The 11,961-nt window shown below is 47.3% G+C and overlaps 2 protein-coding genes across 2 annotated transcripts in view; one reads left to right on the top strand and one right to left on the bottom strand.

Moving 5' to 3' along the window:
- Positions 1-31: 31 nt before the first annotated feature.
- m6pr (mannose-6-phosphate receptor (cation dependent)) lies at positions 32-3,427 on the bottom strand. Its single transcript, XM_067237915.1, has 7 exons — positions 3,292-3,427; positions 2,706-2,878; positions 2,256-2,419; positions 1,891-2,000; positions 1,592-1,722; positions 1,287-1,413; positions 32-974 (listed from the first exon to the last, which is right to left on the bottom strand). The coding sequence occupies exons 2-7, from the start codon at positions 2,876-2,878 to the stop codon at positions 849-851; spliced, it is 831 nt and encodes a 276-aa protein (XP_067094016.1). The 5' UTR covers positions 3,292-3,427; the 3' UTR covers positions 32-848.
- Positions 3,428-5,057: 1,630 nt separating this feature from the next.
- arhgef5 (Rho guanine nucleotide exchange factor (GEF) 5) overlaps positions 5,058-11,961 on the top strand; it is a 12,349-nt gene continuing 5,445 nt past the window's right edge. The window contains 5 exon segments of the mRNA XM_067238247.1: positions 5,058-5,392; positions 5,909-6,150; positions 6,152-9,917; positions 11,393-11,441; positions 11,657-11,709. Coding sequence (XP_067094348.1) covers positions 5,296-5,392; positions 5,909-6,150; positions 6,152-9,917; positions 11,393-11,441; positions 11,657-11,709 — 4,207 coding nt within the window. The 5' untranslated portion in view covers positions 5,058-5,295.

Raw genomic sequence — 11,961 nt, 5'->3', positions numbered from 1 at the left:
TATGTTGAAATTGGTCTCTAGTTTATAGACTAACACTTTATTTGAGGGCCTGCCTTGCGAACTTTTAATGAATGAACATTATTTTATTTTACTAGCATTACTGAACAGAGGTTTGTATAATTTGTATATTCTCCAAAAGGAACAAATACATTGACTAATGTATTTAAGGGTTATTGATAAACAAAACATGACATTGTTTAAGAATCAAAGGGTGACAGTGTTTAGTGACAGATTTACTCAATGATTACTAAACAATGTCAAGTGTTTTGTTTAGTTTTCACAGGCCTTCAATGAAAGTGTCGTCTATGGGTCAGCACAGCCATCAGCTGGTTAACACACTGTATGATGTGCTGATGCAAATAGCATCAATAGTTTGATTGTATTAGCACTAACAGACCAGTTGTTACGTCATGAGCATGAAGCACATGCCTGGCTACCCATTATGTAGTATGTGTAACCAGGTATAGTATAAACGTGGCTCAATGTCTGCCTCTATGCCAGTGTTCCATTTGAGTAATGTCACTCCATTTGAGTTGTTAGATAACCAGTCCCAATTTCTAGGTTGAAACAATGAGATGGTTTAGGGAGTCGTACATCACAGATAATTTAGCCTCTGTCTAGCTCTCTTCACATATGTTGTATATTGGATTTGGTTGGAAGTTGCAATTAGGCTATAGACCTGTGATCAGCTTCTTAGGCTTACTCAATCAAAATATTAACCCTTTGGGAGAAAAATGCAAAGCTGACCTTAGACTACAGCCTAGCAACAACTTAGCTCTAACCCCTGAAACAGTCCAAATCCTCACACAGGGGAGAAAAACACCCGTCCCGTGTAGGGCGTCTTCTGCTCACATAGGAAGTAAGTGATCGTCTCTCTCCTCTGGCTCCTCCTCCAGGGGTTCTGTGGCCACGCCCCTATACGTAGGTGGTTGCTCTCGGTTACCCCGGGAACGGCAGACAAAATCACATCCGTCCTGAGAGGAACAGAAAAGGTTAGCCTGACGGTGTCGTTAGCGGTTCGCAGCCATGCTGTGATTCCAGCTACCTTTACATTTAGTCATTTAGCAGACGCTTTTATCCAGACTTACAGTAAGTACAGGGACATTCCCCCAAGGCAAGTAGGGTGAAGTGCCTTGCCCAAAGACACAACGTCATCTGGCACGGCCTGGAATCGAACTGGCAACCTTCTGATTACAAGCCCGCTTCCCTAACTGCTCAGCCACCTGACTCCCTACCTTTACAGTTAGAAACCCTGTCAGATGCATCTGTGTTTGAGGACCACTCACCGCCGTGAGGTTGCCGACCTCCAACCAGAAGGCGTAGTTGGGGAACTGATCCATGCCTTTGGCCCCCACAACCAATCGCTGGTAGAGGAATCCTCCAATGAGATAGACCGCCAAAAGGCAGACCCCACTGGGAAACAGAAATATAAGGAAACAGGAAAACCTATGCTTACAAGTGTCGGCCAACGCAAAGTACACACAACTTACATTTATTCATTTAGCAGATGCTTTTATCCAAAGCGACTTACAAGAAAGAGCTTTACAAAAAGTGCAGTACAACTTGCAGTAAAAGTCATCCTTGTACTTACATGATAAGTATGACGGAGCCAGCGCTGAGCTGAGACGAGAGGGCTGGACACACAGCACTGGAATCCAACTCAAAGAGGTAGAAACAGTCATGTTCTCTTTCTCTGTCTTCCAAAACCACTGACAGATCCCCCTGTCAGTGAGGGGGAAGGGTTGGAAAGTGAGAGATGCATAGTGGAGAGATACTGACAGAAAAAAATTGAGCTGAAAATCATTGAGGAATAAGAGTATGACATCTGTCTAGTTTGAGGTCCATCGACACAGTTTGATTAAGTGTCTTTTTATTTGTATTTTTTATTACCATCGGAACTTTTCTATTACAGGAAATCATGATGATGGCTTTCCTTTGCTCAGCGGAGCAGTGGGTATCATAATTGGAGCCGTTTCTGTAGATCAACATGACCCAGTCACCTGCAGTGGAAAAACAATTAAAGAAGACAGATGGAGACAATATCCTGATGAATAAATAACCTCAGCAGAACAGAAATGCACATCCAATCAAATGATTAACATTAGCAGACAGACTCTATCCAAACATGTCACATGTAAAAAGGATACATTTGCCAAGAACAGATAATAAAAACACCTTCATAAATCTAAGCATGGGAATATGAAGTGTGGTCGTATGATTGGTCAGTTACTTGGTCAGTTAGGTCAGTTACTCACTGCCGCCGATGGCCTGTGTTGCTGTGTAACTGCCCACTACAGACTCTGCACCCCCATCCTTCTTCTTCTGAATGACACCTGCACCTTTGTAGCCCCCTGCATCCCCGCACACCTGGAAGATGTAGGAGTAGGTGTCCTTTCCATCCTGTGTGTCCACGGAAAAGCTGTCACCAAAAGAACCATCGAGATTTACATTAAAGAGGTCTTCAAGATCTCCTGTAAACCTGGTAAGGTGACACCCGTTAAACACATGGATGTGGAACAGACTCAAAGAGGGGACAACAACAGGCCGACATGTCATCAAAGCACGATTCATCCTGAACTCTGACCTTGAGACAAGGCTAACACAATTCTATACTGCAGATTTTCCTGTGAAAACCAAATCCTCTACTCGGCAGGAACTTGAAATGAACCATTGTTGACAACAGTTAATCAAACAGCTATCCTTACTTCTTTCCGGTAAGGGGTTCCAGTAGGGTAAGGACCTTTCGCTCAGTTTTAGACTCCGAGAACAGTTTGCAGTTTTTGGTGTTGTCGCTAGTGTGTACCCCTCTCCCGAACAGGAGCAGCCGAATGACCAGGAAGCACGCTAGCTTGGGAATCGCTGTGTGCAAGTGTGCCATCTGAAACAAACAATAAACGGTCATATAAAATTAGATACAACATAGCTAGATATCAGCGTGTCTGTTTTTTGTATGAGACCACTGAATAAAGTGGTCTCCACGGGTAACAGAAAAATACACGGGAATATCATATTTGACACAACTGAAAGTGCAGGAAATTATTCAGTAGGCTGTTTCCTGCACGGGAACATTATTATTTGTGCATTCGAATAAACTGCTTGAACGTCCAAGTTATTTATAATAATTGACTAGCTAACATGTAACATTACGGCAATGACAATCAAGAGAATATTTAAGTATTTTATAGATTCTAAATGTTCAAACGGTTTGACTGGCGAACTTGTAGCCAGTTGAATACGTCTCTGATGCGAATAACAGTGAGAATCGACAAATGTAACAAGTTGTACACTCACCTTTACTATTCAAGCAGGATAACTATAATGCAGCCAATTAAACAACGAAGACTGCCACAGTAGAAACAATGTAACGATACTAAACTAGCAAGCTAAGTGGCTAGGCTTGCTACATGGGACACGGTGTCCCCTATTTATAAAGCAAATTGCACCAGATTAACACCTAGCGACCAATGTCGAACAAAGCTTTACATGACAATTTTCTTAGTCGGCTGGGTGAACATTTGATATGAATAATTTGTTGACTACAACAAAATAGTTGTTGCATCTAGACAAGTGACGTTACTTCTTAATTTGATCACTGCGGAAGTGAAACTAAACATTCAGGCGCATGTGACAAGATGCTTGCTGTGCGCGCACAGCGTAACTCTCACGAGCGGAAATTGATCCCTCTCACACCCTCGTCACCTGATTTGAGTAGATGGACTGGAATGTACTTCGGCATGAACAAACATGACACAGCAAGAACTATTTTTATTTATTTACTTCACCTCCCTTTTTCATGCAAGGCCTACAGTAGACACATACAGTATATATACAGTAGATAGTTTAGTATTGGTATGAAATTACAGAAATATAAATCTAGCATGATGTAGGTCTATACAATCTTTCGCCACAGCAATGCAATCGCTAAGGAGCTTGAATGCCAAGGTGTTTTGCTGTTTCTCTCACCTAGACGTGTAGGCTATTCTGTGCGAAATAATCAAAGCCCAAACCTGTTTTCCCTCACAAAAGCCTAACTGTTTTTACCGGCAGGGTCATTAGCAGTCGTAACATTCATGTAGACAAGAGGCCTCTCAACAAGATACAAGGAAAGAAGGCTACGGTATTAGCCGCTGTTGATTAGACTAGTACGGAAATGAGTTTTCATAGAACAAGACAACATTGGAGTGTTTTTCCTTAAATGGATAGTTTCGTAATCTAGAGTTATTGTTCACAGTTGTTTGTATAACTTTCGTTTATGGTGTATCCTAGTGCTCCCACATTTAAGTGGGGGAACACCACCCACCTAGAATTTATCCCGCCCCCCTTATTTGAAGGCACACATGGAAAAGATCGTAAAAGACCCACAAGGGAAAAGAGTACTTCTCTTATACTACCAGGAATGTCTTTTTCTTCCCTCGGACATTCTTGCAATGTTATACTACAGAAAACATAAACAATTTTGTGTTGACACAAATAAATCACAGGTACTAACAGGACCTTCTCTCCCTCTCTGCTGTTGCCTACGACTACTCTGCATAACAGCTGTCCCTTTCCAGTTTCCAGTTCCCTACTTCTGAAATGTTTGCAAATACTTTTTTCATGGGTCTTCATGAGTTTAAGTTACTTTTTTTGTAACAAGCACAAATACAGGCATGTTAGAAGCATTTCTATAGGCCCAAGTAAGGGCTGTGTTCGAGTGCATGTGGATGTTTGAGTTCCCCTCCCCCCACTATGTAAACGCATCTCTTTACCTGCCTTAGTCGGCTGGCAGACACACCCTTGCTGCTACACACCGACCAATCACAGAGAGCAGTGAGGTGTACTTCCTGTGTTGGGTGAGAGGAATGGGGCAGGAGAGAGAAAGGCTGGTGTAGTGTTATCTGGGTGTCAGCATAGAATGATCATGTCGCTGTGAGGAGAGGAGAGGATTGGGGATTGATTTGTTGACGCAGGAGACACAGTTTCGTTTGGTTTGTGAGATACTACCCTGTTGATTAACAAGCCACTTTGAAGAGAAGACTGAGGTAAGGAGAGGAGGGAAGATAAGTGTCAATCTGTTCAGACTTGTTTGGGAATTTGAAGAAGGGGGGGAAGGAGGGAGAGAAAAACAGAGGATAAGAGGGACTAGAAACTGAGGGCGTAGAGAGCAAAGTCATAAACATTAGTTTTTTTTCTCTAAAGGACAGTCTTTGTTGAGAACAGCCAGACTGACACACACACACACATACACAGATAGTTAGGATTGGACTGTAGCTGAAGCGGAACATTTTTCTCACTCAGAATGAATAGGAGGAAGGAATGCTGTGTGTTGTGCAACCCCTGCTAGGTTTACAATACCTGGCCGAGGTCTGCAGAGACGCAGGCTGGATCTCCCCTAAAGACCAGCTACAATCAGGTAAGTCTTTCCAAGGAAGGGCCTTGATGTTTCATTACTGACCAACACAGTACTAAACTGTGGTTAGTTTTGTCATAGTTTAATATGTTATAGTCTTCTGAATGCTTACTTTATACACCCTAAACATTGTTGAGTTGTACCATGTGTAGAGTGATCAATGGCCAGCCAGGTTGTTGATCAATAGGTAGTGTTGGCAGTGAATAGCTGTACTTGTGGTTTAGGATTTAGTAAAGTTGAAGATAGCATCATTTTTCTGTGGTCCATTTGATTAAACCACACAAGAGTATGGTCTAATACACCACAGACAGCATTACGCGCTTTTCTCATACCAGTACACTTAGCTCATGCTTTAGCCGATTGGTTGGTTAGATTGAAATACATTGTTGTGTGCGGAAGGGCAAGTACAGTCACTGGAACCTATTCAAGCCTACGGTGATGTTCAACTGGTGATGAAAAAAAACTTTTGCTGATCCAAGGGAATATTTGGACTTAAAATCATGTGAACATATGTTTCAGGTTCAGATAGTTATGGGACTCTGTGGACCCGAAGACCCAGCTGGACCTCATTTGACACACTCTCCGACTTAAACACTTCTGACCGGAGCCACAATCCAAGCCGAGAACTCTCCTCTGAAACTGTCCCCCAAAACAGGAACTTAGTCCCAGATGGAGAGAGAGAGAGAACGGCGCAGAGAGGAGAAACGGTGGAGAGAACAAGAGATGAACAGATTAAAGGTCAGAACCGGAAAGAAGGGGAAAGAGACTGACCGGACTGAGAGTTATGGGGAGGGGGACCGAGCCCTGGGTCCTAGATGGAGGGAAACAGAGAGAGAACAGAGAGAAAGAGATGGAAGAGGAGGAGAGCGGCACCCTATAGGAAGGCCCACTTCACATTATGAGTTTGGGGCGGCGAGAGAACCGGAAACGGAGAGAGGGAAAGGCGACACGTTTCCTAGGATGAGGACAAGGAGCAAAGATCGAGGGAGGGGCATGAGTCCTTTTCTAGAAGAGGAGGGGGCAGGAGATGTAGGGAGGCCAAGGGAACGCCTAAGAGAGATGGAAGTGAACGATAAGGAGAGTGACAGAGAGAGAGCAGCGAGGAGAGGCGGGCAGAGAGGCGGCGAGAGAGACCAGCGGTACAGAGAGGAACGGAGCAGGGACAAGGAGAGAGAGGGGGTACGGGTCAGGGCGAGAGAGGAGGGAGAGAAGAACGGAGGGAGGCCCATGGAGGATGGGCTGCCGAGGCAGAGAGAGAGGCAGAGGCAGTCCGACTCTGATGTGAGAGAGAGGAGGAGAGAACGTGACTCGGAGGGGAACGACCTGTGGAGCAGAGGAGCGAACGCTGCGGGCAGGGAAGGACTGAACCCCCATCAGCGAGAGCGGGAGGGAAGGTATTATTCACCACAGGCAGGGAGAGAAAGAAATGGAAAGAATCATTCAGACAGAGACCACAGGGAGAGGAGAGACAAAATGAGAGACATCAAGAGCGAGGGGGACAGTGATACGGAGAGGATGAGGGAGAATGTTAGAAACGACCGTAGAGAGGAGCAGAGGCACCACCAAAGCAGGAGCGAAGGAGACAACGGAAATGTGGCGAGGGACAGACTGACGGAGATGGAGAGAGAGAGACAGCGATGGAGAGAGGAGGAGCGGAGGATGTACAGTGAGAGGGGCGGAGGGAGAGACCCAGGCCGACACGGAGACAGGGGGAAATACAGAGAGGGGGATCGCAGAGAGAGAAGAGATTGGGGGGCGGAGAGAGACTTGGAAAGACGGAGGGATGCTGGGAGAGAGAGGCCGAGTGGCAGACCAGAGGAGTGCCGGAGACAGAGGGACCAGACACACATGAAGGACCCAGAGTGGGAGAGAGCGCAGGCGCATGTTCCAGGTGAGAGAGGGAAGAGAAGAGAAAGAGAAAGGGGGAGTTATCCTGATAGGAAGGAGGAGGAGGACGACAGAATGTTCCGGGAGAGGCGAAACAGAGAGAGAGATCCCACAAGGGAGGGGGTGGCAGACAGGATAAGTCGATCGCCGAGCGAGACAGTCAGGGGGGGGGCGCCGCGAGCATCGAGTAGCGGAGAGTGGAGCAGCGATATGGAGAGTGACAGAAGATGGAGAAAGGATAGAGAAAGACCGGGGGGGAAAGAGTCAGAGAAAGAGAGCATTGCAGAGAGCGAAAGGGATGGGGAAGAGGAGAGGAGGAGAAGAACAAGGTATAAAGACACAGCTCAAGGAGATAGACCAGATAAAGAGAGGGATGGAGAGGAAGAGAAGATGTCAACCAGATCGGAACAGAGAAAGATGTGGTTGGAACCACAGAGAGGCAAACACAGCAACAACTCTTCTGTAGAGGAGGAGTTCATAGAGAGGGAGAGGAAAAGGCGAGGAGAGGAGAATAGAGGGCTGCGAAGCGAGGACACGAGCCGGACAGAAAGAGAGGGACGAGCCCTGGTCGAAGGGGAAAGACGGCGAAGGAGGGAGAATCTCGGAGGAGACGGAGGAAAAGCAAGGGAGGTTGAAACAGAAGGCCTGAATGTTGACAGGGAGGAGGAGTGGGAGGGGCGGGGAGTAACAGTCCGGGGAGAAGAGGAACCCCGGCGTCGTGGCGATGACACACGAAAAGGGAGAGGGCACAGAGAGGGGGATGGAGAGAATGACAAACACGGGAGTGACGGAGAGGAAGAGGGAGGGAGTGACAGGCGTACACGCTCTGAGAGCGAGGGAGGAAGTGAAAGAGAAGAGGAGGAGGAAAGAGAGAGAGCGCACAGCTTAGCCGAGGACGGGTTCATCACTGTGTCCAGCGGCGGGGACGAGGAGGATGAGAGGGAGGAGTTCCAGGACTGCAAAGAATTCTGGGAAGGTGGGGCGGCTTGTGATGTTCCCAGGGAAGAAGTCGGCTACAAGGGGTGTGAGGGAGAGATGCCGCTCGTTGGAGAGAGGGAGAGAAGAGAGGAATGGACAGAGAGAGCAGAGGAGAGAGCGGAAGGAAGTGGAGAGGAGAGAAAAGAAAAGAGGAAGGAAGAGAACCCCACCTATGTGTTCTGTGTGATTGGACAAACACTGCCTAGGTCCAATCGGATGTCAGCCCAGGCCCAAATGGAGGGAGAAGAGACCAATCAAAACCCAGGAAATGAACAGCACGGGACAGCCGGCGAGATGGGGGACCCTGCTGAAGACAGACTCGATAAACACAACGATTCCTACCAAGATGTGCAGAATGAAAGACGGGAAGAGGGGGATGATCCCCACGCTCTGAACCGAGAGAGACCTTGGATGGGTGACGGTTACAGAGCGCCAGACCCATCGAAGGCAGAGGAGCGAGGGGAGGGAGGAGGAGTGGAGGCCGACCTGGAAAACCCATATGCTGAGATAACCCTGAGGAGAGACTTGACAACAGAAGCGCTCCTCAAAGAATGGAGGGAAAGAAGCACAGAGTGTCCCCGGCATACAGGGAGCGAGAGAGAGCCATCCTCCCATATCTCCTCCGGCCCTGCTGCAGAAGCCCATCGCCCTGGAGCTCCTGTGTCCGACGAGGCCACCCTCAGTGGGATGAGCCCGGACGAGCAGGTGGCGATCCGGATCCGGATGAGCGGAGCCTGGAGCCTGGCCGAGGAGGCCAAGAGACACTCCCAGGCCCCTCACCTGAAGTGGGCCAAGAACGTGGTGAGCGAGATCCTCGGCTCCCCAGAGGACCGGGACGATCCCCGGGCGGGCTCACGGGCAGGAGGAGAGGAGGAACGGAAGGAGGATCCTGCTGCGGAGGGGGGTAGAGCATCGCCCGTCTACTCCACTGTCCGGAAGGTGGGCGCACCGGGACGCCACTCGGGGGCGGAGCCTGATCAGCGAGAGGCGGAGGAAGTCAGAGGTATGAGGCCGAGTCAGCCTGACATGCATGTCGACGCACACCAGGCCATGCATGGGGAAACGCCCACAAGCACGCATGCTGACACTTTTACTAACACGGAGAGAGAGGAGGAGGGCCGCAGCGAGGCTCTGGACGCACGGACAGACGTCCGCCTAGACGTCCAGGTAGAGCCGGTCCCTGAGGACGAGGGTCAGAGGGCGGGTGACCCTGTAGAGAGAGGTAGGGACAGCCAGACAGAGGAAACAAAGAGGGACACAGATGAGGAACTGGAATACTACCTGGCTGTAACAAACATTTTGTACAAACCCAACAGCTGTCCCAGTCTCTGCTGTTCGTCCCCAGAACTGTCCATCCCCACCATAAAGGTAGAGGGTGATGAGGAGCATGCTTTGAGGGGGGGAGAGGGGAACCGTCTGGAAGAAGAGAGTGCGGTAGGAGATGGAGAGAGCGCGGGGGAGGAGGAGGAGAGGGACAAGTTGGTGGAGGGGTTCCAGGGGAGAAGAGAGGAGGAAAACACGGTAAAGAATAGCTTCAGTTTCCGAGAGTTCAGGAGGAACGGCATCCGCCGGACAACTGTAAGAAGAAAAGACGAGATAAGAGGAGAAGAAGAGGAAGGAGGAGTTGGAAGGGACCGCAGAACCAAAGTGTTCACTGTGTCAGGTGAGGCAGAACCAGATTGTTCACTGTGTCAGGTGAGGCAGAACCAGATTGTTCACCAGGGGTGATGTTAGACATAAAGCCCTACTGGGGCACAGGCCCCTATTCATATCCCTTTTTTTTCTTCCAAGCTTGCTGCGCACAATGCACTACTACGCTATAGAAACTCGCCTTGCTTAACCTACTATACAACAGTTCAGGGACGACAGTTTGACATCAGCTTTGGCAGGGACATCGATAGTTAATGTGAGCTCACATTTTTTTTGCATTCATCTGAGTGCAAATACTGTTTTTTAAGCTTCATGTTATATTGTTGTTATGTTTTAGTCAAAATAAGATGATCGGTAGGCCTATCATGTAGACATTTTCTTTAGTTTAGTTTTTTTCTTAGCCTACCTCAATTCTGACTTGTGTGCCGAGTCCGACACCTGGACTTCTGTGTGCGTGCTGCAGTGGCTATTTGGCGAGCTCAGAAGAGCGCACTGACATGGAATTCTGCAGGCATCTGTGGGGAGTTTGTGTTTTCGGTTAAACTTTTACTTGGATTCGGCTTTGATTTTACAAGTGTTGATTGGGATACTGTGTTAATTTTTTATCCGGGATTATCAATCTAAATGAATGCACTTACTGATAAAGTAAATTGTTAAAACTCAAACTTTAGATTTTACTGGGGTACAGCAGATTTATACTGGGGCACGTGCCCCAGGAAAAAGGGTCTGACGACACCCCTGGTGTTCACTGTGTCAGGTGAGACAGAATTACAGAGATGGAGCTGGATTAAGGACAGACTATAGGATGATCGGATCAAGTTAAATCATGGGTTCCTTCCTAAAGTGGATCTCTCTTTTCAATTGCACTCTAAATGTGTGTGGGTTTCAATTATCTTTTTAACTACTTCTCCTGTTTGGCAGGCTGAAATAATTAACTTCCAAAACCACAGCTGTGTTTTCCAAACTCACAAGCTACAGATGCAATCTCTGATGATGAAAAGTTTCCCAGCATTTCTCACAGTGAATTGCATCATGTCAGCTCCGACTGAAAGCGTCTTACAGGAACTGGGATGTGTCACGCTGTTAGGTGTCGAGTTGTAGGAGGTTGGGACAGAAGGAGATTACCAGAATCCAAACGGCAAGAGCAGCACGGTTGAGAGGCTGGGTTACAACTTGTCTAAAGACAAACCACTTTTCCTTCCAGAGGCTCAGATCAGCTCTTTCCTGGTAAACACCGTAGACTAGGGAGTGTGCTTCAGGAACTAATTTAACACTGGTTCTCTAACGAAACAGGCTGCTTTTTTCGGACTGCTTTCCCCTACTGTTCTACGTTCCACTCTACTCTCTTTTTCCAGCTTTTTGGTGGTGGTTCAAGTGTTTTCAAAGTGTACTAGTTAAGAGTATAGCGGTAGAAGTAGTTACTTTAGTACTGGGCTATGATACTGTATGACGTTCGACAACATTGGACAAGATATTTTCTCCCTACAGATGAGGATAACGATGCAATGCATTTGAGTTGGGGAGAAGCAGACCTGAGGTGAGTTAAAACGATTACCGACTGATTATACACTGTATAATGCCATACAGTCCAAAGCAATACAGTAGTGCACTGTTTACACTGCAATACAGCAGTAATATTAGTGGTATTGCAACATGATGCAATTTTGGATCGTATAATTCCTTTGGGGCTGTGTGTATACTGGATCTGGGAAATGATCCAGCTATAGTGACTGTTCTGTCTTTCTGCTACAGGAATGCCGCAGACACAATCACAAGAACGAGAAAAAGGAACTCAAAGTTCTTCAGTGAGTGTTACTCCTTTACATTTTTCAAAAACGTTTACTACAATCTCCTTCTTGAGACCATTTGCCTAGTCATCTCCTCCACATGCCTGTCTAAACTTCAGTGTTCTAAATCACATGAAATTCCTAGGCCGTGTTGCTAGGCTACGTGAGAGATGGCAGTTTAAAACCCACCGTTTTGTCAATGACCATCTTTCAGACATCGCCTTGGCGATGTAGTGCTCTCCCCAGGCGTAATGTGGTACTGTCTAACAC

Source organism: Osmerus mordax, chromosome 6, assembly GCF_038355195.1.
Source record: "Osmerus mordax isolate fOsmMor3 chromosome 6, fOsmMor3.pri, whole genome shotgun sequence".
Taxonomy (NCBI): domain Eukaryota; kingdom Metazoa; phylum Chordata; class Actinopteri; order Osmeriformes; family Osmeridae; genus Osmerus; species Osmerus mordax.
The sequence above is the reverse complement of the archived record's forward strand: the minus strand, read 5'-3'. Positions and strand labels throughout refer to the sequence as shown.

Bases quoted from the DNA above. Each gene is read 5' to 3' on its own strand.
- m6pr (XM_067237915.1), bottom strand. From the start codon at position 2,878: ATGGCACACTTGCACACAGCGATTCCCAAGCTAGCGTGCTTCCTGGTC. The intron at 2,420-2,705 runs GTAAGGATAGCT...TTTTGGTGACAG, and splicing joins GAACCCCTTACCGGAAAGAA to CTTTTCCGTGGACACACAGG. The intron at 1,414-1,591 runs GTAAGTACAAGG...TCTGTTTCCCAG, and splicing joins GGCTCCGTCATACTTATCAT to TGGGGTCTGCCTTTTGGCGG.